Raw genomic sequence first — 23,328 nt, 5'->3', positions numbered from 1 at the left:
TGTAGCGGTGTGTGAGTGCAGTTATGGTGCAGTAACGATGTAGCGGAGTGTGAGTGCTGTTATGGTGCAGTAACGGTGTAGCGGTGTGTGAGTGCAGTTACGGTGCAGTAATGATGTAGCGGTGTGTGAGTGCCGTTACGGTGCAATTACGGTGCAGTAACGGTGTTGCGGTGTGTGAGTGCAGTTATGGTGCAGTAACGGTGTAGCGGTGAGTGAGTGCAGTTACGGTGCAGTAACGGTGTAGGGGTGTGTGTGTACAGTTACGGTGCAGTAGCGATGTGTGAGTGCAGTTACGGTGCAGTAACTATGTAGCGGTGTGTGTGCAGTTACGGTGCAGTAACGGCGTAGCGGTGTGTGTGTGCCCTTACGGTGCAGTAACGGTGTAGCGGTGTGTGAGTGCAGTTACGGTGCAGTAACGGTGTAGCGGTGTGTGAGTGCAGTTACAGTGCAGTAACGATGTAGTCGTGAGTGAGTGCAGTTACAGTGCAGTAATGGTGTAGGGGTAAGTGCAGTTACGGAGCAGTAACGGTGTAGCGGTGTGTGAGTGCAGTTATGGTGCAGTAACGATGTAGTGGTGAGTGAGTGCAGTTACGGTGCAGTAACGATGTAGTCGTGAGTGAGTGCTGTTACGGTGCAGTAATGGTGTAGCGGTGTGTGAGTGCAATTATGGTGCAGTAACTATTTCGTGGTGAGTGAGTGCAGTTACGATGTAGCTGGTGCAGTAACTATTTCGTGGTGAGTGAGTGCAGTTACGATGTAGCTGCGAGTGAGTGCTGTTACGATGTAGCCGTGAGTGAGTGCTGTTATAGTGCAGTAATGGTGTAGCGGTGTGTGAGTGCAGTTACGGTGCAGTAACGATGTAGCGGTGAGTGAGTGCAGTTATGGTGCAGTAGCGATGCAGTGGTGAGTGAGTGAAGTTATGGTGCAGTAACCACGGAGCGGTATGTGAGTGCAGCTACGGTGCAGTAACGGTGTAGCGGTGTGTGAGTGCAGTTACGGTGCAGTAAGGGTGTAGCGGTGAGTGAGCGCAGTTACGGTGCAGTAACGATGTAGCAGTGTGTGAGTGCTGTTATGGTGCAGTATCGGTGTAGCAATGTGTGAGTGCAGTTACGGTGCAGTAGCGATGTAGCAGTGTGTGAGTGCAGTTACGGTGTAGTAACGGTGTAGCGGTGTGTGACTGCAGTTTCGGTGCAGTAACGGTGTAGCAGTGTGTGTGTGTGCCCTTACGGTGCAGTAACGATGTAGCGGGGTGTGAGTGCCGTTACGGTGCAGTAACGATGTAGCGGAGTGTGAGTGCAGTTACGGTGCAGTAACGATGTACCAGTGTGTTAGTGCAGTTATGGTGCAGTAACGATGTAGTGGTGAGTGAGTGCAGTTACGGTGCAGTAACGATGTAGTCGTGAGTGAGTGCTGTTACGGTGCAGTAAAGGTGTAGCGGTGTGTGAGTGCAATTACGGTGCAGTAACTATTTCGTGGTGAGTGAGTGCAGTTACGATGTAGCTGTGAGTGCTGTTACGATGTAGCCGTGAGTGAGTGCTGTTATAGTGCAGTAATGGTGTAGCGGTGTGTGAGTGCAGTTACGGTGCAGTAACGATGTAGCGGTGTGTGAGTGCAGTTACGGTGCAGTAGCGATGTAGCAGTGTGTGAGTGCAGTTACGGTGCAGGAACGATGTAGCGGTGTGTGAGTGCAGTTACGGTGCAGGAACGATGTAGCGGTGTGTGAGTGCAGTTACGGTGCAGTAGCGATGTAGCAGTGTGTGAGTGCAGTTACGGTGCAGTAACGATGCAGTGGTGAGTGAGTGAAGTTATGGTGCAGTAACCACGTAGCGGTATGTGAGTGCAGCTACGGTGCAATAACGGTGTAGAGGTGTGTGAGTGCAGTTACGGTGCAGTAACGGTGTAGCGGTGAGTGAGCGCAGTTACGGTGCAGTAACGATGTAGCAGTGTGTGAGTGCAGTAGCGATGTAGCAATGTGTGAGTGCAGTTACGGTGCAGTAGCGATGTAGCAGTGTGTGAGTGCATTTACGGTGCAGTAATGGCGTAGCGGTGAGTGAGTGCAGTTACGGTGCAGTAACTATGTAGCGGTGTGTGAGTGCAGGTATGGTGTAGTAACGGTGTAGCGGTGTGTGACTGCAGTTACGGTACAGTAACGGTGTAGCGGTGTGTGTGTGCCCTTACGGTGCAGTAACGATGTAGCGGGGTGTGAGTGCCGTTACGGTGCAGTAACGGTGTAGCAGTCTGTGAGTGCTGTTATGGTGCAGTAACTATGTAGCGGTGTGAGTGCAGTTACGGTGCAGTAACGATGTAGCACTGTGTGATGCTGTTACGGTGCAGTAACGGTGTAGCAGTGTGTGATGCAGTTACGGTGCAGTAACGGTGTAGCGGCGTGTGAGTGCAGTTACGGTGCAGTAACGATGTAGTGGTGTGTGAGTGCAGTTACGGTGCAGTAACGATGTAGCGGTGTGTGAGTACAGTTACGGTGCAGTAACGGTGTAGCGGTGTGTGAGTGCAGTTACGGTGCAGTAACGGTGTAGGGGTAAGTGCAGTTACGGAGCAGTAACGGTGTAGTGGTGTGTGAGTGCAGTTACGGTGCAGTAACGGTGTAGCGGTGTGTGAGTGCAGTTACGGTGCAGTAATGGTGTAGCGGTGTGTGAGTGCAGTTACGGTGCAGTAACGATGTAGCAGTGTGTGAGTGCAGTTACGGTGCAGTAACGATGTAGCAGTGTGTAAGTGCAGTTACGGTGCAGTAACGGTGTAGCGGTGTGTGAGTGCAGTTACGGTGCAGTAACGGTGTAGCGGTGAGTGGGTGGAGTTATGGTGCAGTAACGATGTAGCGGTGAGTGAGTGCAGTAACTATGTAGCGGAGTGTGAGAGCAGTTACGGTGCAGTAACGGTGTAGCGGTGTGTGAGTGCAGTTATGGTGCAGTAATGATGTAGCGGTGTGTGAGTGCAGTTACGGTGCAGTAACTATGCAGCGGTGTGTTAGCGCAATTACGGTGCAGTAACGGTATAGCGGTGTGTGAGTGCAGTTACGGTGCAGTAACGGTGTAGCGGTGTGTGAGTGCAGTTACGGTGCAGTAACGGTGTAGCAGTGTGTGAGTGCAGTTACGGTGCAGTAACGGTGTAGCAGTGTGTGAGTGCAGTTACGGTGCAGTAACGGTGTAGCAGTGTGTGAGTGCAGTTACGGTGCAGTAACGGTGTAGCAGTGTATGAGTGCAGTTACGGTGCAGTAATGGTGTAGGGGTGTGTGAGTACAGTTACGGTGCAGTAGCGATGTGTGAGTGCAGTTACGGTGCAGTAGCGGTGTAGCAGTGTGTGAGTGCAGTTACGGTGCAGTAACGATGTAGCGGTAAGTGCAGTTATGGTGCAGTAACGATGTAGCGGTGAGTGGGTGGAGTTATGGTGCAGTAACGATGTAGCGGTGAGTGAGTGCAGTTACGGTGCAGTAACTATGCAGCGGTGTGTTAGCGCAATTACGGTGCAGTAACGGTATAGCGGTGTGTGAGTGCAGTTACGGTGCAGTAACGGTGTAGCGGTGTGTGAGTGCAGTTATGGAGCAGTAACGGTGTAGCGGTGAGTGAGTGCAGTTACGGTGCAGTAACGGTGTAGCAGTGTATGAGTGCAGTTACAGTGCAGTAACGGTGTAGGGGTGTGTGAGTACATTTACGGTGCAGTAGCGATGTGTGAGTGCAATTACGGTGCAGTAACGGTGTAGCGGTGTGTGAGTGCAGTTACGGTGCAGTAACGATGTAGTCGTGAGTGAGTGCTGTTACGGTGCAGTAATGGTGTAGGGGTAAGTGCAGTTACGGAGCAGTAACGGTGTAGCGGTGTGTGAGTGCAGTTATGGTGCAGTAACGATGTACCAGTGTCTTAGTGCAGTTATGGTGCAGTAACGATGTACCAGTGTGTGAGTGCAGTTACGGTGCAGTAATGATGTAGCGGTGTGTGAGTGCAGTTACGGTGCAGTAATGATGTAGCAGAGTGTGAGTGCAGTTACGGTGCAGTAACGATGTAGCGGTGTGTGAGTGCAGTTACGGTGCAGTAATGATGTAGCGGAGTGTGAGTGCAGTTACGGTGCAGTAACAATGTAGCGGTGTGTGAGTGCAGTTACGGTGCAGTAACGATGTAGCGGTGTGTGAGTGCCGTTACGGTGCAATTACGGTGCAGTAACGGTGTAGCGGTGTGTGAGTGCAGTTATGGTGCAGTAACGGTGTAGCGGTGAGTGAGTGCAGTTACGGCGCAGTAACGGTGTAGCAGTGTATGAGTGCAGTTACAGTGCAGTAACGGTGTAGGGGTGTGTGAGTACAGTTACGGTGCAGTAGCGATGTGTTAGTGCAGTTACGGTGCAGTAACGGTGTAGCAGTGTGTGAGTGCAGTTACGGTGCAGTAACGATGTAGCGGTAAGTGCAGTTACGGTGCAGTAACGATGTAGCGGTGAGTGGGTGGAGTTATGGTGCAGTAACGATGTAGCGGTGAGTGAGTGCAGTTACGATGCAGTAACTATGTAGCCGAGTGTGAGAGCAGTTACGGTGCAATAACGGTGTAGCGGTGTGTGAGTGCAGTTACGGTGCAGTAATGATGTAGCGGTGTGTGAGTGCCGTTACGGTGCAATTACGGTGCAGTAACGGTGCAGCGGTGAGTGAGTGCAGTTACGGTGCTGTAACGGTGTAGGGGTGTGTGAGTACAGTTACGGTGCAGTAGCGATGTGTGAGTGCAGTTACGGTGCAGTAACGGTGTAGCAGTGTGTGAGTGTAGTTACGGTGCAGTAACTATGTAGCGGTGTGTGAGTGCAGGTATGGTGCAGTAACGGTGTAGCGGTGTGTGTGCCCGTACAGTGCAGTAGCGGTGTGTGAGTGCAGTTACAGTGCAGTAACGATGTAGTCGTGAGTGAGTGCAGTTACGGTGCAGTAATGGTGTAGGGGTAAGTGCAATTATGGAGCAGTAACGATGTAGCGGTGTGTGAGTGCAGTTATGGTGCAGTAACGATGTACCAGTGTGTTAGTGCAGTTAGGGTGCAGTAACGATGTAGTGGTGAGTGAGTGCAGTTACGGTGCAGTAACGATGTAGTCGTGAGTGAGTGCTGTTACGGTGCAGTAATGGTGTAGCGGTGTGTGAGTGCAATTACGGTGCAGTAACTACTTCGTGGTGAGTGAGTGCAGTTACGATGTAGCTGTGAGTGAGTGCTGTTACGATGTAGCCGTGAGTGAGTGCTGTTATAGTGCAGTAATGATGTAGCGGTGTGTGAGTGCAGCTTCGGTGCAGTAACGGTGTAGCGGTGTGTGAGTACAGCTATGGTGCAGTAACGGTGTAGCGGTATGTGAGTGCAATCACGGTGCAGTAACGATGTAGCGGTGTGTGAGTGCAGCTACGGTGCAGTGACGGTGTAGCGGTGTGTGAGTGCAGTTGCGGTGCAGTACGGTGTAGCGGTGTGTGAGTGCATTTACGGTGCAGTGACGGTGTAGCGGTGTGTGAGCGCAGCTACGGTGCAGTGACGGTGTAGCGGTGTGTGAGTGCAGCAACGGTGCAGTGACGGTGTAGCGGTGTGTGAGTGCAATCACGGTGCAGTAATGGTGTAGCGGTGTGTGAGTGCAGTTACGGTGCAGTACGGAGTAGCGGTGTGTGGGTGCAGCTACGGTGCAGTGACGGTGTAGCGGTGTGTGAGTGCAGGTACGGTGCAGTAACGGTGTAGCGGTGTGTGGGTGCAGCTACGGTGCAGTGACGGTGTAGCGGTGTGTGAGTGCAGTTACGGTGCAGTACGGAGTAGCAGTTACGGTGCAGTAACGATGTAGCGGTGTGTGAGTGCAGTTACGGTGCAGTAACGATGTAGCGGTGTGTGAGTGCAGTTACGGTGCAGTAACGATGTAGCGGTGTGTGAGTGCAGTTACGGTGCAGTAACGATGTAGCGGTGTGTGAGTGCAGTTACGGTGCAGTAACGATGTAGCGGTGTGTGAGTGCAGTTACGGTGCAGTAACGATGTAGCGGTGTGTGAGTGCAGTTACGGTGCAGTAACGATGTAGCGGTGTGTGAGTGCAGTTACGGTGCAGTAACGATGTAGCGGTGTGTGAGTGCAGTTACGGTGCAGTAACGATGTAGCGGTGTGTGAGTGCAGTTACGGTGCAGTAACGATGTAGCGGTGTGTGAGTGCAGTTACGGTGCAGTAACGATGTAGCGGTGTGTGAGTGCAGTTACGGTGCAGTAACGATGTAGCGGTGTGTGAGTGCAGTTACGGTGCAGTAACGATGTAGCGGTGTGTGAGTGCAGTTACGGTGCAGTAACGATGTAGCGGTGTGTGAGTGCAGTTACGGTGCAGTAACGATGTAGCGGTGTGTGAGTGCAGTTACGGTGCAGTAACGATGTAGCGGTGTGTGAGTGCAGTTACGGTGCAGTAACGATGTAGCGGTGTGTGAGTGCAGTTACGGTGCAGTAACGATGTAGCGGTGTGTGAGTGCAGTTACGGTGCAGTAACGATGTAGCGGTGTGTGAGTGCAGTTACGGTGCAGTAACGATGTAGCGGTGTGTGAGTGCAGTTACGGTGCAGTAACGATGTAGCGGTGTGTGAGTGCAGTTACGGTGCAGTAACGATGTAGCGGTGTGTGAGTGCAGTTACGGTGCAGTAACGATGTAGCGGTGTGTGAGTGCAGTTACGGTGCAGTAACGATGTAGCGGTGTGTGAGTGCAGTTACGGTGCAGTAACGATGTAGCGGTGTGTGAGTGCAGTTACGGTGCAGTAACGATGTAGCGGTGTGTGAGTGCAGTTACGGTGCAGTAACGATGTAGCGGTGTGTGAGTGCAGTTACGGTGCAGTAACGATGTAGCGGTGTGTGAGTGCAGTTACGGTGCAGTAACGATGTAGCGGTGTGTGAGTGCAGTTACGGTGCAGTAACGATGTAGCGGTGTGTGAGTGCAGTTACGGTGCAGTAACGATGTAGCGGTGTGTGAGTGCAGTTACGGTGCAGTAACGATGTAGCGGTGTGTGAGTGCAGTTACGGTGCAGTAACGATGTAGCGGTGTGTGAGTGCAGTTACGGTGCAGTAACGATGTAGCGGTGTGTGAGTGCAGTTACGGTGCAGTAACGATGTAGCGGTGTGTGAGTGCAGTTACGGTGCAGTAACGATGTAGCGGTGTGTGAGTGCAGTTACGGTGCAGTAACGATGTAGCGGTGTGTGAGTGCAGTTACGGTGCAGTAACGATGTAGCGGTGTGTGAGTGCAGTTACGGTGCAGTAACGATGTAGCGGTGTGTGAGTGCAGTTACGGTGCAGTAACGATGTAGCGGTGTGTGAGTGCAGTTACGGTGCAGTAACGATGTAGCGGTGTGTGAGTGCAGTTACGGTGCAGTAACGATGTAGCGGTGTGTGAGTGCAGTTACGGTGCAGTAACGATGTAGCGGTGTGTGAGTGCAGTTACGGTGCAGTAACGATGTAGCGGTGTGTGAGTGCAGTTACGGTGCAGTAACGATGTAGCGGTGTGTGAGTGCAGTTACGGTGCAGTAACGATGTAGCGGTGTGTGAGTGCAGTTACGGTGCAGTAACGATGTAGCGGTGTGTGAGTGCAGTTACGGTGCAGTAACGATGTAGCGGTGTGTGAGTGCAGTTACGGTGCAGTAACGATGTAGCGGTGTGTGAGTGCAGTTACGGTGCAGTAACGATGTAGCGGTGTGTGAGTGCAGTTACGGTGCAGTAACGATGTAGCGGTGTGTGAGTGCAGTTACGGTGCAGTAACGATGTAGCGGTGTGTGAGTGCAGTTACGGTGCAGTAACGATGTAGCGGTGTGTGAGTGCAGTTACGGTGCAGTAACGATGTAGCGGTGTGTGAGTGCAGTTACGGTGCAGTAACGATGTAGCGGTGTGTGAGTGCAGTTACGGTGCAGTAACGATGTAGCGGTGTGTGAGTGCAGTTACGGTGCAGTAACGATGTAGCGGTGTGTGAGTGCAGTTACGGTGCAGTAACGATGTAGCGGTGTGTGAGTGCAGTTACGGTGCAGTAACGATGTAGCGGTGTGTGAGTGCAGTTACGGTGCAGTAACGATGTAGCGGTGTGTGAGTGCAGTTACGGTGCAGTAACGATGTAGCGGTGTGTGAGTGCAGTTACGGTGCAGTAACGATGTAGCGGTGTGTGAGTGCAGTTACGGTGCAGTAACGATGTAGCGGTGTGTGAGTGCAGTTACGGTGCAGTAACGATGTAGCGGTGTGTGAGTGCAGTTACGGTGCAGTAACGATGTAGCGGTGTGTGAGTGCAGTTACGGTGCAGTAACGATGTAGCGGTGTGTGAGTGCAGTTACGGTGCAGTAACGATGTAGCGGTGTGTGAGTGCAGTTACGGTGCAGTAACGATGTAGCGGTGTGTGAGTGCAGTTACGGTGCAGTAACGATGTAGCGGTGTGTGAGTGCAGTTACGGTGCAGTAACGATGTAGCGGTGTGTGAGTGCAGTTACGGTGCAGTAACGATGTAGCGGTGTGTGAGTGCAGTTACGGTGCAGTAACGATGTAGCGGTGTGTGAGTGCAGTTACGGTGCAGTAACGATGTAGCGGTGTGTGAGTGCAGTTACGGTGCAGTAACGATGTAGCGGTGTGTGAGTGCAGTTACGGTGCAGTAACGATGTAGCGGTGTGTGAGTGCAGTTACGGTGCAGTAACGATGTAGCGGTGTGTGAGTGCAGTTACGGTGCAGTAACGATGTAGCGGTGTGTGAGTGCAGTTACGGTGCAGTAACGATGTAGCGGTGTGTGAGTGCAGTTACGGTGCAGTAACGATGTAGCGGTGTGTGAGTGCAGTTACGGTGCAGTAACGATGTAGCGGTGTGTGAGTGCAGTTACGGTGCAGTAACGATGTAGCGGTGTGTGAGTGCAGTTACGGTGCAGTAACGATGTAGCGGTGTGTGAGTGCAGTTACGGTGCAGTAACGATGTAGCGGTGTGTGAGTGCAGTTACGGTGCAGTAACGATGTAGCGGTGTGTGAGTGCAGTTACGGTGCAGTAACGATGTAGCGGTGTGTGAGTGCAGTTACGGTGCAGTAACGATGTAGCGGTGTGTGAGTGCAGTTACGGTGCAGTAACGATGTAGCGGTGTGTGAGTGCAGTTACGGTGCAGTAACGATGTAGCGGTGTGTGAGTGCAGTTACGGTGCAGTAACGATGTAGCGGTGTGTGAGTGCAGTTACGGTGCAGTAACGATGTAGCGGTGTGTGAGTGCAGTTACGGTGCAGTAACGATGTAGCGGTGTGTGAGTGCAGTTACGGTGCAGTAACGATGTAGCGGTGTGTGAGTGCAGTTACGGTGCAGTAACGATGTAGCGGTGTGTGAGTGCAGTTACGGTGCAGTAACGATGTAGCGGTGTGTGAGTGCAGTTACGGTGCAGTAACGATGTAGCGGTGTGTGAGTGCAGTTACGGTGCAGTAACGATGTAGCGGTGTGTGAGTGCAGTTACGGTGCAGTAACGATGTAGCGGTGTGTGAGTGCAGTTACGGTGCAGTAACGATGTAGCGGTGTGTGAGTGCAGTTACGGTGCAGTAACGATGTAGCGGTGTGTGAGTGCAGTTACGGTGCAGTAACGATGTAGCGGTGTGTGAGTGCAGTTACGGTGCAGTAACGATGTAGCGGTGTGTGAGTGCAGTTACGGTGCAGTAACGATGTAGCGGTGTGTGAGTGCAGTTACGGTGCAGTAACGATGTAGCGGTGTGTGAGTGCAGTTACGGTGCAGTAACGATGTAGCGGTGTGTGAGTGCAGTTACGGTGCAGTAACGATGTAGCGGTGTGTGAGTGCAGTTACGGTGCAGTAACGATGTAGCGGTGTGTGAGTGCAGTTACGGTGCAGTAACGATGTAGCGGTGTGTGAGTGCAGTTACGGTGCAGTAACGATGTAGCGGTGTGTGAGTGCAGTTACGGTGCAGTAACGATGTAGCGGTGTGTGAGTGCAGTTACGGTGCAGTAACGATGTAGCGGTGTGTGAGTGCAGTTACGGTGCAGTAACGATGTAGCGGTGTGTGAGTGCAGTTACGGTGCAGTAACGATGTAGCGGTGTGTGAGTGCAGTTACGGTGCAGTAACGATGTAGCGGTGTGTGAGTGCAGTTACGGTGCAGTAACGATGTAGCGGTGTGTGAGTGCAGTTACGGTGCAGTAACGATGTAGCGGTGTGTGAGTGCAGTTACGGTGCAGTAACGATGTAGCGGTGTGTGAGTGCAGTTACGGTGCAGTAACGATGTAGCGGTGTGTGAGTGCAGTTACGGTGCAGTAACGATGTAGCGGTGTGTGAGTGCAGTTACGGTGCAGTAACGATGTAGCGGTGTGTGAGTGCAGTTACGGTGCAGTAACGGTGTAGCGGTGTGTGAGTGCAGTTACGGTGCAGTAACGGTGTAGCGGTGTGTGAGTGCAGTTACGGTGCAGTAACGGTGTAGCGGTGTGTGAGTGCAGTTACGGTGCAGTAACGGTGTAGCGGTGTGTGAGTGCAGTTACGGTGCAGTAACGATGTAGCGGTAAGTGCAGTTACGGTGCAGTAACGGTGTAGCGGTGTGTGAGTGCAGTTACGGTGCAGTAACGGTGTAGCGGTGTGTGAGTGCAGTTACGGTGTAGTAACGATGTAGCAGTGTGTGAGTGCTGTTATGGTGCAGTATCGGTGTAGCAATGTGAGAGTGCAGTTATGGTGCAGTAGCGATGTAGCAGTGTGTGAGTGCAGTTACGGTGCAGTAGCGATGTAGCAGTGTGTGAGTGCAGTTACGGTGCAGTAGCGATGTAGCGGTGAGTGAGTGAAGTTATGGTGCAGTAACCATGTAGCGGTATGTGAGTGCAGCTTCGGTGTAGCGGTGTGCGAGTGCAGTTACGGTGCAGTAACGGTGTAGCGGTGAGTGAGCGCAGTTACGGTGTAGTAACGATGTAGCAGTGTGTGAGTGCTGTTATGGTGCTGTATCGGTGTAGCAATGTGAGAGTGCAGTTATGGTGCAGTAGCGATGTAGCAGTTTGTGAGTGCAGTTACGGTGCAGTAGCGATGTAGCAGTGTGTGAGTGCAGTTACGGTGCAGTAACGGCGTAGCGGTGAGTGACTGCAGTTACGGTACAGTAACTATGTAGCGGTGTGTGAGTGCAGTTACGGTTCAGTAACGGTGTAGCGGTGTGTGTGTGCCCTTACGATGCAGTAACGATGTAGCGGAGTGTGAGTGCCGTTACGGTGCAGTAACGGTGTAGCAGTGTGTGAGTGCTGTTATGGTGCAGTAACTATGTAGCGGTGTGTGTGCCCTTACGATGCAGTAACGATGTAGCGGAGTGTGAGTGCCGTTACGGTGCAGTAACGGTGTAGCAGTGTGTGAGTGCTGTTATGGTGCAGTAACGGTGTAGCGGTGTGAGTGCAGTTACGGTGCAGTAACGATGTAGCAGTGTGTGATGCTGTTACGGTGCAGTAATGGTGTAGCAGTGTGTGATGCAGTTACGGTGCAGTAACGGTGTAGCGGTGTGTGAGTGCAGTTACGGTGCAGTAACGATGTAGCGGAGTGTGAGTGCAGTTACAGTGCAGCGGTGTGTGAGTGCAGTTACGGTGGAGTAACGATGTAGCGGTGTGTGAGTGCAGTTACGAGGCAGTAACGATGTAACGGTGTGTGAGTGCCAATACGGTGCAGTAACGGTGTAGCGGTGTGTGAGTGCAGTTACGGTGCAGTAACGATGTAGCGGTGTGTGAGTGCAGTTACGGTGTAGTAACGATGTATCGTTGTGTAAGTGCAGTTACGGTGCATTAGCGATGTAGCAGTGTGTGAGTGCAGTTATGGTGCAGTAGCGATGTAGCGGTGAGTGAGTGCAGTTATGGTGCAGTAGCGATGCAGTGGTGAGTGAGTGAAGTTATGGTGCAGTAACCATGTAGCGGTATGTGAGTGCAGCTACGGTGCAGTAACGGTGTAGAGGTGTGTGAGTGCAGTTACGGTGCAGTAACGGTGTAGCGGTGAGTGAGCGCAGTTACGGTGCAGTAACGATGTAGCAGTGTGTGAGTGCTGTTATGGTGCAGTATCGGTGTAGCAATGTGTGAGTGCAGTAGCGATGTAGCAGTGTGTGAGTGCAGTTATGGTGCAGTATCGGTGTAGCGGTGAGTGAGTGCAGTTACGGTGCAGTAATGGCGTAGCTGTGAGTGAGTGCAGTTACGGTGCAGTAACTATGTAGCGGTGTGTGAGTGCAGGTATGGTGCAGTAACGGTGTAGCGGTGTGTGACTGCAGTTACGGTTCAGTAACGGTGTAGCGGTGTGTGTGTGCCCTTACGGTGCAGTAACGATGTAGCAGGGTGTGAGTGCCGTTACGGTGCAGTAACGGTGTAGCAGTGTGTGAGTGCTGTTATGTTGTAGTAACTATGTAGCACTGTGTGATGCTGTTACGGTGCAGTAACGGTGTAGCAGTGTGTGATGCAGTTACAGTGCAGTAACGGTGTAGCAGTGTGTGATGCTGTTACGGTGCAGTAACGGTGTAGCAGTGTGTGATGCTGTTACGGTGCAGTAACGGTGTAGCGGTGTGTGAGTGCAGTTATGGTGCAGTAACGATGTAGTGGTGTGTGAGTGCAGTTACGGTGCAGTAACGATGTAGCGGTGTGTGAGTGCAGTTACGGTACAGTAACGATGTAGCGGTGTGTGAGTGCAGTTACGGTGCAGTAACGATGTAGGGGTAAGTGCAGTTACGGTGCAGTAACGGTGTAGCGGTGTGGGAGTGTAGCTACGGTGCAGTAACGATGTAGCGGTGTGTGAGTGCAGTTACGGTGCAGTAACGGTGTAGCGGTGTGTGAGTGCAGTTACGGTGCAGTAACGGTGTAGCGGTGTGTGAGCGCAGCTTCGGTGCAGTAACAGTGTAGCGGAGTGTGAGTGCAGTTATGGTGCAGTAACGATGTAGCGGTGTGTGAGTGCAGCTACGGTGCAGTAACGATGTAGCGGTGTGTCAGTGCAGTTACGGTGCAGTAACAGTGTAGCAGTGTGTGATGCTGTTACGGTGCAGTAACGATGTAGCGGTGTGTGTGTGCAGTTTCGGTGCAGTAACGATGTAGCGGTGTGTGTGTGCCGCTACGATGTAGTAACGGTGTAGCGGTGTGTCAGTGCAGTTATGGTGCAGTAACGATGTAGCGGTGTGTCAGTGCAGTTATGGTGCAGTAACAGTGTAGCGATGTGGGAGTGCAGCTACGGTGCAGTAACGATGTAGCGGTGTGTCAGTGCAGTTATGGTGCAGTAACAGTGTAGCGATGTGGGAGTGCCGCTACGATGTAGTAACGGTGTAGCGGTGAGTAAGTGAGTGCCGTTACGATGTAGCCATGAGTGAGTGCCGTTATGCTGCAGTTGTATATGAGTCCCCTTGCCTTTTGCTCCAGTTGGGCCTGGAAATCCAATGCCGGGAAGACCGGGATCACCTTTCGGCCCTGTAGCTCCTTGTAAACCCGGGCTTCCTGGAAGGCCAGGGTCACCTGTAGGATAGACAGATAGGAAGCATTCCTCCATTAATGTTCCGAATGGTGCAAATTCACAGGAAGCAACATCAGAATTTTTTGGAGGAAACAGATCAATGATTCCGGTGCTTTCTGGGGAGACAACTGAACCTACCTCTGCTTCCAGGCTCGCCCCTTAACCCTTGTGGCCCAGGGAGACCAGGGGCTCCTGGTTTACTGACAGCATTCCCTGATTCACCTTTCTGACCTGTCACAAGAAAACAGTCAACAGGACAATGAGAATGGCTCTGACAAGATGAAAAGTACACTTGCATACATCTATTTATGTTTATCAATTTAGGCATTAGTGCATTTTCGGTGCTGGTTTATTTTCCTGGGATCTAATGGTCAATAACTGCATTCTGAGGTTGTGCTAAGAATGTGTGACCCATGGAATACAGACACAATCCTTTCCAAAGGAGACTTCTGGTCTTCCCCACTCTCCTGCTCGCAGCCTCTCACCTCTAATAGGCTCCTTTGTGAAAATGTCAAGGATTATGAGTGGGAGACCAGTCAGAATGTCAGACCAATATGAAGAATGCTGCACATACAATCAGCCACAGCCCTTTACAGTCTCGCTCCTGCTCCCTCATCTCCAGACAGAGGGAGAGCACGGGAAAGGTCTCAGGATAACCTTTCTGGGTAGGCCATGCGAAACGCCCTAAAGCCATGCTCAAATGGAGCTCCCCCCAGTGGCAGGTTCAGTGTTTACATGCTGCTCCTATTGATCACAGTGACTATCCCTTGTCACTTATTGACAGAGTATTAACAGGAATATTTTTGTCCCCAATGATGCAATAATTTTCTCTTTACATGAGAGGTTACTAAACACAGTCACGTGTCCACGGCCCATTAATACACTCACAGAGGGAGGAAAATTGAGAGTCAGGGGTCTCTGTCCTGGAGGATGGCCAATTTATTAAAGGACAGGGAAATGGAGAATCTCAGTGGATCCACGTTATCGTATCAGACTGGAACTTACCTGGGCTTCCGGGTATTCCCGGATGTCCTGGAAATCCACGTGCACCCTTTTCTCCTGGAAAGCCTGGCTCCCCGACTCCTGGTAGTCCAGGAGTTCCCTGATCTCCTGGTACTCCAGTTAATCCGGGGGGTCCTGGCAAGCCCTTCTCACCTTTGAAGCCGATGTTTCCCTAAGCATATTGAGATGAGAGTTAAACGCTGAATAACCCGAGATATTCAGGTATTCCCCTTTAGCAGCTGACGCTGGATCCTACCCTTCATCCCAAGATCCAGCAGTATAGTCAGTGCTGCTGCATTTAGCACTCATTTTGATCTTGAGAAAGTGTTCCACACCCTGATATTGAAGACACAAGCCCTGGGCTCTGCACTGAACTGTAAAATCCCCCCAAGTGCATGTCTTCAATCTAGCTAGCAGCTACACCTTAATATTTCAGATAATCAACAAATAAACATGTCTCACACTGAGGGAGCCAGCTCGAGGAAAGATTTCTCCAATTCGGCCTATAGCCTCATTCTGTAAATCAGAAATAATTTCTCAATGTAAGGCGCAATATCACAGGGAGAGGAGGCGTACAGGGAGTAGGTAAACACTGTGTTTTGAGAGATTCACAATCTGTAATGGGCAGGTGTCCCTCTGTGTTGTAAGGGAAGGTCAGTCTATCTGACAGGCAGTGCTCAGTCTCGTTCTTCAGGTGGCCATTCTGTCTATCAGGGGGACAGATTTTCCCCCTGGGATAATCAATCTCTGTCTCAGAGAGAGAGAGGGTGGGCAATCTCTCTGTCGGGCAATATTGGTTTTCCCTGTCAGATGGTGGAATTGTGTCTCAGGGTAAGGGAGGAGTCAGTCTCAGAGTTAGGGAGGTCAGTCTCAGGGTAAGGGAGGACAGTCTCAGGGTTAGGGAGGTCAGTCTCAGGGTAAGGGAGGACAGTCTCAGGGTAAGGGAGAAGTCAGTCTCAGGGTTAGGGAGGACAGTCTCAGGGTAAGGGCGGACAGTCTCAGGGTTAGGGAGGACAGTCTCAGGGTAAGGGAGAAGTCAGTCTCAGGGTTAGGGTGGTCAGTCTCAGGGTAAGGGAGGACAGTCTCAGGGTAAGGGAGAAGTCAGTCTCAGAGTTAGGGAGGACAGTCTCAGGCTAAGGGAGAAGTCAGTCTCAGGGTTAGGGAGGACAGTCTCAGGGTAAAGGAGGATAGTCTCAGGGTAAGGGAGAAGTCAGTCTCAAAGTTAGGGTGGTCAGTCTCAGGGTAAGGGAGGACAGTCTCAGGGTAAGGGAGAAGTCAGTCTCAGGGTTAGGGAGGACAGTCTCAGGGTAAAGGAGGACAGTCTCAGGATTAGGGAGAAGTCAGTCTCAGGGGTAGGGAGGACAGTCTCAGGGTAAGGGAGGACAGTTTCAGGGTAAGGGAGAAGTCAGTCTCAGGGTTATGGTGGTCAGTCTCAGGGTAAGGGAGGACAGTCTCAGGGTAAGGGAGAAGTCAGTCTCAAAGTTAGGGTGGTCAGTCTCAGGGTAAGGGAGGACAGTCTCAGGGTAAGGGAGAAGTCAGTCTCAGGGTTATGGTGGTCAGTCTCAGGGTAAGGGAGGACAGTCTCAGGGTAAGGGAGAATTCAGTCTCAGGGTTAGGGTGGTCAGTTTCAGGGTAAGGGAGGACAGTCTCAGGGTAAGGGAGAAGTCAGTCTCAGGGTTAGGGTGGTCAGTCTCAGGGTAAGGGAGGACAGTCTCAGGGTAAGGGAGAAGTCAGTCTCAGGGGTTAGGGTGGTCAGTCTCAGGGTAAGGGAGGACAGTCTCAGGGTAAGGGAGGACAGTCTCAGGGTAAGGGAGGTCAGTCTCAGGGTAAGGGAGGACAGTCTCAGGGTAAGGGAGGTCAGTCTCAGTGTAAGGGAGAAGTCAGTGTCAGGGTTAGGGAGGACAGTCTCAGTGTAAGGGAGGTCAGTCTCAGGGTAAGGGAGGACAGTCTCAGGGTTAGGGAGAAGTCAGTCTCAGGGTAAGGGTGGTCAGTCTCAGGGTAAGGGAGAAGTCAGTCTCAGGGTTAGGGAGGACAGTCTCAGGGTTAGGGAGGTCAGTCTCAGGGTAAGGGAGGACAGTCTCAGGGTTAGGGAGAAATCAGTCTCAGGGCTAGGGAGGATAGTCTCAGGTTAAGGGAGAAGTCAGTCTCAGGGTTAGGGAGGACAGTCTCAGGGTAAGGGAGAAGTCAGTCTCAGGGTTAGGGAGGGTCAGTCTCAGGGGTAGGGAGGACAGTCTCAGGGTAAGGGAGGACAGTCTCAGGGTAAGGGAGGACAGTCTCAGGGTTAGGGTGGTCAGTCTCAGGGTCAGGGAGGACAGTCTCAGGGTAAGGGAGAAGTCAGTCTCAGGGTTGGGGTGGTCAGTCTCAGGGTTTGGGTGATCAGTCTCAGGGTAATGGAGAAGTCAGTCTCAGGGTTAGGGTGGTTAGTCTGACTGTGCAGCAGTGGTCAGTCTCTACGTGTTTGGAGAGTTTCGATGTTTTGAGGTTGTGCTGTGAAGTCTCCGCGTGTTTGGCAGTGACCGTGTGCCACTGTGTGTTTGTGACTCTGAGGTACTCTCTCTAACTCGGTATCCATGTTCTGCAGGTTCCATGCACCTCTGAGACTGTGCCCCTCTGACCCAGTGTCCAAGTGCCCCTGTGTCTCTGGGGCCCTGTGACTCTGTCTCTGTACCTTTCCATGACTTACTCGCCTGCACGCTCTAAATCTGGGTCATTGACCAGCTCCTTCCTATTGTACTTACTGGCTCGCCTTTGGGACCTGGAGGACCTTGAAATCCATCTTTCCCAGGTAACCCAGCCGGACCCGGCACACCTGGAGCCCCTGGGAAGCCAGGGTCACCACGATCCCCTTTCACTCCGGGCAATGTTTGGATATCACCTGGATCGCCTTTTGGACCAGGAATACCCATGGGGCCTGGGACACCACGAATTCCCTGTAAGAGACAAGAAAATATCAGTTTGACAAAATCACTCTCCAACATCTGACAGTGCAGAACTCCCTCAGTACTGACCCTCTGACTGTGCAGCACTCCCTCAGCACTGTCCCTCTGACAGTGCAGCACTCCCTCGGTACTGACTCTCAGGCAGTGCAGCACTCCCTCAATACTGACCGTCCAACAGCGCAGTACTCCCTCAGTACTGACCCTCTGACAGTGCAGCACTCCCTCAGTACTGACCCTCTGACAGTGCAGCAGTCCTGCAGTACTGACCGTCTGACAGTGCAGCACTCTCTCAGTACTGACCCTCTGACAGTGCAGCACTCCCTCAATACTGACCGTCCGACAGCACAGTACTCCCTCAGTACTGACCCTCTGACAGTGCAGCACTCCCTCAGTACTGACCCTTTGACAGTGCAGCACCCCTTTGATACTGACCCTTTGACAGTGCAGCACACCCTCAGCACTGACCCTCTGACAGTGCAGCACTCCCTCAGTCCTGACCCTCTGACAGTGCAGCACTCCCTCAGTCCTGACCCTCTGATAGTGCAGCACTCCCTCAGTCCTGACCCTCTGACAGTGCAGCTCTCCCTCGGTACTGATCCTTGGACAGTGTGGCACTCTCACAGTATTTCACTTCAAGAATTACAGACCAGCCCATTTAAATTTGTTTTTGTGGAACTTCTAGAAATAGGTATTCAGGATGGAAATAGTAATCATAATCATAGAGTTATAGAGATGTACAGCATGGAAACAGACCCTTCGGTCCTACCCGTCCATGTCGATCAGACATCCCAACCCAATCTAGTCCCACCTGCCAGCACCCGGCCCATATCCCTCCAAACCCTTTCTATTCATATACCCATCCAAATGCCTCTTATGAGCTGCCAGAGGAAGTGGTGGAGGAGTCAGCAATTTGCGCGGAGTTGTACATGATTATATAATCTGCTGCAAGTTTTTTGAAGGGGGTTATTGAAAGCAGAGCTCTTGATCTGGTGTCGATTGAATTCCAAAAGATGTTTGATCCAATGCCATTGAACACAACTGTGGGGAAAACGAGAGGCCATGGGATGAATGGGGCTGTAGCGATGTGAATATTACATTGACCAAGGGAGAGGCAACAGTGAATGATGACTAATCGTGGAAGCTTTGTATTGGAGATCACCAGGGATTGGTCTTTGGATCTCTGCTTTTCCTGATGTATCAATGATGTAGGTCTTGGTGTTGTGGGGAGGACTTCCACAATTTCCATGTGCATGAGGGACACAAAACTCGGAAGAGTTACAAACTGAAGTGAGGACAGTGTGGCAAGTTCAAAAGTACTTTGATAAGTTGGTGGAGTGGGTAGATCGGTGTCAGATGAAGTGTGAGGTGATACACTTTGGTGCAAAGAAGATGGAGAGATAGTAGAAAACAATGGGTACTATTGTAAAGGGTGAGCGGGAGCAGGGAGACCTTGGTGTATCTGTACACAATTCATTAAAGGTAGCAGGGAGTTAGAGAGCTGGTAATGAAGCTTGCAGTATTTGATGCTTCATTAACAAGGGGAGAGAGCAGAAATTGTATGCTGGTTATCCCACAGCTATACAGTTCTTGGTACCGTATACTTTGGGAAGGTCATGAATGCATTGGAAAGACTGCAAAAGACATTTATGACATTTGACAGTTCCATCACAAGGATAGATTGGTGGCATTGGGACTACTTTCTTTGGACAGGTGAAAGCTGAGGGGAGACTTGATGTAAGTTTTCAAAATCATGAGAGGTCTGGAGAGAATAGATAGTGAAAAACTGTTCCGAAAAGGAATGAGTAGCAGAGGGAACAGTTTCGAAGTGTTGGACAAAGGAAGCCAATGTGAGTTGAGAGAAAGGTCTTTTTCACATAGGCCTGGGTTTGGAATACACAGCCTGGTAATGTGGGGGACTCAGGTTCAATTGAAGCATTGGGATGATTATTTAAATAGAAACACCATACGTGGTTACGGAAGAAGGCAGGAGTTTGACACCTAATCTAAATGCTGAGGGAACCAGTGAGACATGATAGGCTGAATGGCCTCCAATTGCACTGTAACAATTCTGTGAGGAACAAATAAGATACTAGCACAATCGCACTTCAAAAGCAGAGAAGAACTCCCAGCAGTGTATGAAAATACCTTGATTAATAACCTGTATATACTACCTGAACTATGCAACTATCGAAACTTGCAATAAGAGCTGACTTGTGACAGAATTGATATTGGTCTCTTAGATAAGTCAGTGACTGGACTTCTTCAATCCATAGAGGATCCAACTCTAGAGTGAGCAGCCCAAACAGAAGGGGATACAGAGTCTAGAAAATTGTTCATGAAGTGTTACACAGCAATAGCTTCACTTAATGAGGTCAGTCTGCAGAGTGTTCACTAATTAAAACATAAGGAACATTTAACCAGAGGATACATTGGTCTGACCTGAATAGCATTCCATACGTGACGACATACCAAAAAGTCCTAAGCAACCTCATACTGTCACAGATATGCCCACATCAGTGACAACAAAACTGTTCAGCCACCATTGTACTGAGGTAATGCATTCAGCATTGGAAAAGAGGTCATTTCTTTAAGATGTGCTACAATTTAAACAGCATACCAAGCATCAAACCAAATAATTTCCAAGCCAACATATACAATCATTCTTTCAAACAGAATAACAAGTCAGTGACAATTTACTATACAGTGAGCAGTGACCTATAGATCATTAACATCACCTTGTCTTGGAGGACTAGCACTATTACTCTCTCTAGATGTTAATGACCAAGAAGGATAATTGATCCAACTTCCCCGTACATTCCTCAACTCAAGATCATTCCACAAAGACTGGTAATCGAACAGAAACCAGCAGAAAAAAAGCTCACCAACTTTAGCTCAAGTGTTTCTATACCTTATCAAACATCTTCTTGAGCACATCATGGAACAGAAGAATTAAATCAAAGACTTAGGAGTGAAGGGAAATAGAAGAGAATGTACAGTAAACATGATATAAAGCAAAGTAGTCTCGGTAAATCATTTGAAAATGTATATACATGTTAATTAATGTTTGTGACAGGGAATAAATGTTTAGGAAGGGTTTTATGTAAGGCTTTTTACATCCCACTGAAACATTATGATGTCTTGGAGCGAATCCTCATTGGGCATAAATACCACAGTATGGGCGGAGTCAAATAAAAGAGAGAAATACATGGAGAGCTAGGCACAGGTGTCTAGCTGTAGCAATATTAAAAACATACAAAAAAGCCTGGGGAGTAGTGACTAACATTAAGAGGTGGAGTATATAGAATAGTCTTTCAATAATGTGACAGTCAGGTTAAAACCTGGTATATCTAGGAATACCACACATTGTCATACTTTCTCTGCATAGTGCCAGAAAGAAACATAAGCTCGAAAATGGTTTGCAACCTTTGATCTTTCTTCAACCTGTCTGTCTTGAACCCAAATTAATGGATGTGATCATAAAACCATACAACAGACTCAGATCTTCCCCTCCCACTCTGCGAAGGACATGCAAGTCCTGGGCCTCCTCCACTGCCAAATCCTAGCTATCTGATGCGTAGAGGAAGAACTCCTCATCTTCTGCCTTGGGACCCTCCATCCATGCAGCATCATTGTCGATTTCACATGTTTCCTCATCTACCTTCCCCTATCTTATCCCAGATCCAACCCTCCAACTTGGCACCACCCTCTTGAACTCTCCCCAGCTTCCTTGCCCCCAGCCCCACCTCCCTCCTATTTATCTCTCAGTCCCCACCCCCCAACATTCCTGATGAAGGGCTTTGCCCGAAACATCGATTCTCCTGCTCCGCAGATGCTGCCTGACCTGCTGAGCTTTCCCAGTGCCACACTCTCGACTCTGATCTCCAGCACCTGCAGCCCTCACTTTTTCCACCAGACCTCACTCTAACCATCTTAATAATAAGATGCTATTATAATAAAAGGATTACCTTGAGTTTGCAGTACACATAACACAGTGCAGGTCATTCTGGTATAACACGCGTTTCATCAACGCCAATCGACGATAATGTGATTGACGAATTGTGATTGCTGTTTGGACAATTCAAACTTTCTACTGACTGGTTTTCCCAATTTTCGATAGTGATCTTTGACAGAGTGATTTTCTATAGCGTGAGGATGCAGTGGAACATAACAGTTGTGTCAGAGCCGAAAGCCCTGTAATTTCCCATATTAGTGATTGAATTAACACATTTACACTAATGGTGTGACGAGTGGAATCATGGGACCTGGTTATCAATGCATTCCTTCCTCTCAGTAATAACAATTCCTGTCTTTGTCCTCAGCACTAGATGACATGTTTTGACATTTCTCCCTTTTCAGCTGTATTCAAGGTCTGTACTAAGCAACTGTCTCCAAACTTACACTGAATCCAGAGGTATTTGGTCTAACCATCAGTGTAACTGTTTATCCTCTACAGGGTTCCTGTTGGCAGACTTCACTTCATCCTTTCACCACATCCTTTTTTCCTTTTCTCCTTTGTGATTCCCAATAACCATTCCCAATGATAGAGAGTTCTGTGTTCTCACCAATCTCTGGGGAGAGAATTTTCTCCTGAATTTGCCATTGAATTTATCAGTTGCTGTCTTATTTTTATGATCTCTAAGTCTGACAAATCTTAGGGCCATAGAACCCCTACAGTGTAGTAGCAGGCCATTCAGCCCATCGAGTCCACAACAACCCTCTAGAAAGAATCCCACCCAGACCCACCACCCCCTAACCTAACCCTCTAACCCTGTATTTCCCATGGCTAATCCACCTAGCCTGTATATCCCGAGACAATATAGAGCAATTGCAAATGGTTCAATCCACCATCTTTGGACTGTGAGAGGAAACCGGTGTTGTAGGAGAAAACACACGCAGAGATGGGGAGAATGTGCAAACCTCACGCAGACAATCGCCCAAGGGTGGAATCAAAACTGGTCTCCTGGCACTGGGAGGCAGGAATCATGTTTTCGACATCTCCACAATCCAACCCTTTAATCGCTGTAAAGGTCACCTCTCTACCATATCTACTTAGGCACATCAAGCTTTTCTGTAACTTAGAACTTTTCAATGATAAATTATTCACAAATATTTATTGTTGCACTCTGCCCTGACACAACGAAGTGGCTGCATCAGAACCCAGGCTGACCACAGCCGATTGAACATTGGATATACTTACAGGTTGACCCGGGAATCCCTCTTTTCCTGGTAGACCACGGTCTCCCTTGGCCCCTGGATATCCGGGCTCACCTGTAAAACACAGGATATATTGGAAGTTGGAAATGAGAGCTTGTTTCTGGAGTTGGGGGTTTGTACCTTTTCAGAAAGACATTGATATTGGCTCAAGCCATACTCTGGCAGTCACTCACCTGGCCTTCCGGGAGGTCCCGGGGGTCCCTGTAGTCCAGGTGACGCGGTGAGGTTACAGTGGAAACAGGCATCACCCTTGGCACCTGGAAGAAAACCCTGACCGTTAAAGAGCCTGGCAGATTATTATGACTCTCGCTGGAGAAGGCCATTAAGTCCCATTCCACTACTCAATTTGATCAAGACTGGTCTACACCTTAACTCTATCCTCCCGCATTGGTTCCATACCTTTTATCCCCTAATCCAACAAGAATCTATCACCCCCAATTCTGAAATTTTTAAAGCACTCCCAGCCTCAACAGCTGAGGAGGAAGTTCCACTCCCCTTTGCATGTAAAAGACTATTGCCCCGAATGCTCTGGCAGACATAGAACATAGAACATAGAAGAATACAGCGCAGTACAGGCCCTTCGGCCCTCGATGTTGCGCCGATCCAAGCCCACCTAACCTACACTACCCACTATCCTCCATATGCCTATCCAATGCACATTTAAATGCCCATAATGAAGGAGAGTCCACCACTGCTACTGGCAGGGCATTCCATGAACTTACGACTCGCTGAGTAAAGAACCTACCCCTAACATCTGTCCTATACCTAC

The 23,328-nt window shown here is 50.1% G+C and overlaps 1 protein-coding gene across 1 annotated transcript in view; it reads right to left on the bottom strand.

The window, feature by feature from the left end:
* LOC122550473 (collagen alpha-1(IV) chain-like) overlaps positions 1 to 23,328 on the bottom strand; it is a 233,746-nt gene that overhangs the window by 68,380 nt on the left and 142,038 nt on the right. The window contains exons 23-28 of the mRNA XM_043691239.1: positions 22,733 to 22,816; positions 22,543 to 22,613; positions 17,145 to 17,336; positions 14,410 to 14,578; positions 13,543 to 13,635; positions 13,302 to 13,406 (exon numbers count right to left, since the gene is read on the bottom strand). Of these exons, the coding sequence (XP_043547174.1) occupies positions 13,302 to 13,406; positions 13,543 to 13,635; positions 14,410 to 14,578; positions 17,145 to 17,336; positions 22,543 to 22,613; positions 22,733 to 22,816 (714 nt within the window). The remainder of the gene's footprint in view (positions 1 to 13,301; positions 13,407 to 13,542; positions 13,636 to 14,409; positions 14,579 to 17,144; positions 17,337 to 22,542; positions 22,614 to 22,732; positions 22,817 to 23,328) is intronic.

This window comes from Chiloscyllium plagiosum, chromosome 6 (assembly GCF_004010195.1).
Source record: "Chiloscyllium plagiosum isolate BGI_BamShark_2017 chromosome 6, ASM401019v2, whole genome shotgun sequence".
Classification (NCBI taxonomy): domain Eukaryota; kingdom Metazoa; phylum Chordata; class Chondrichthyes; order Orectolobiformes; family Hemiscylliidae; genus Chiloscyllium; species Chiloscyllium plagiosum.
This window is presented reverse-complemented; position numbering and strand designations above follow the sequence as displayed.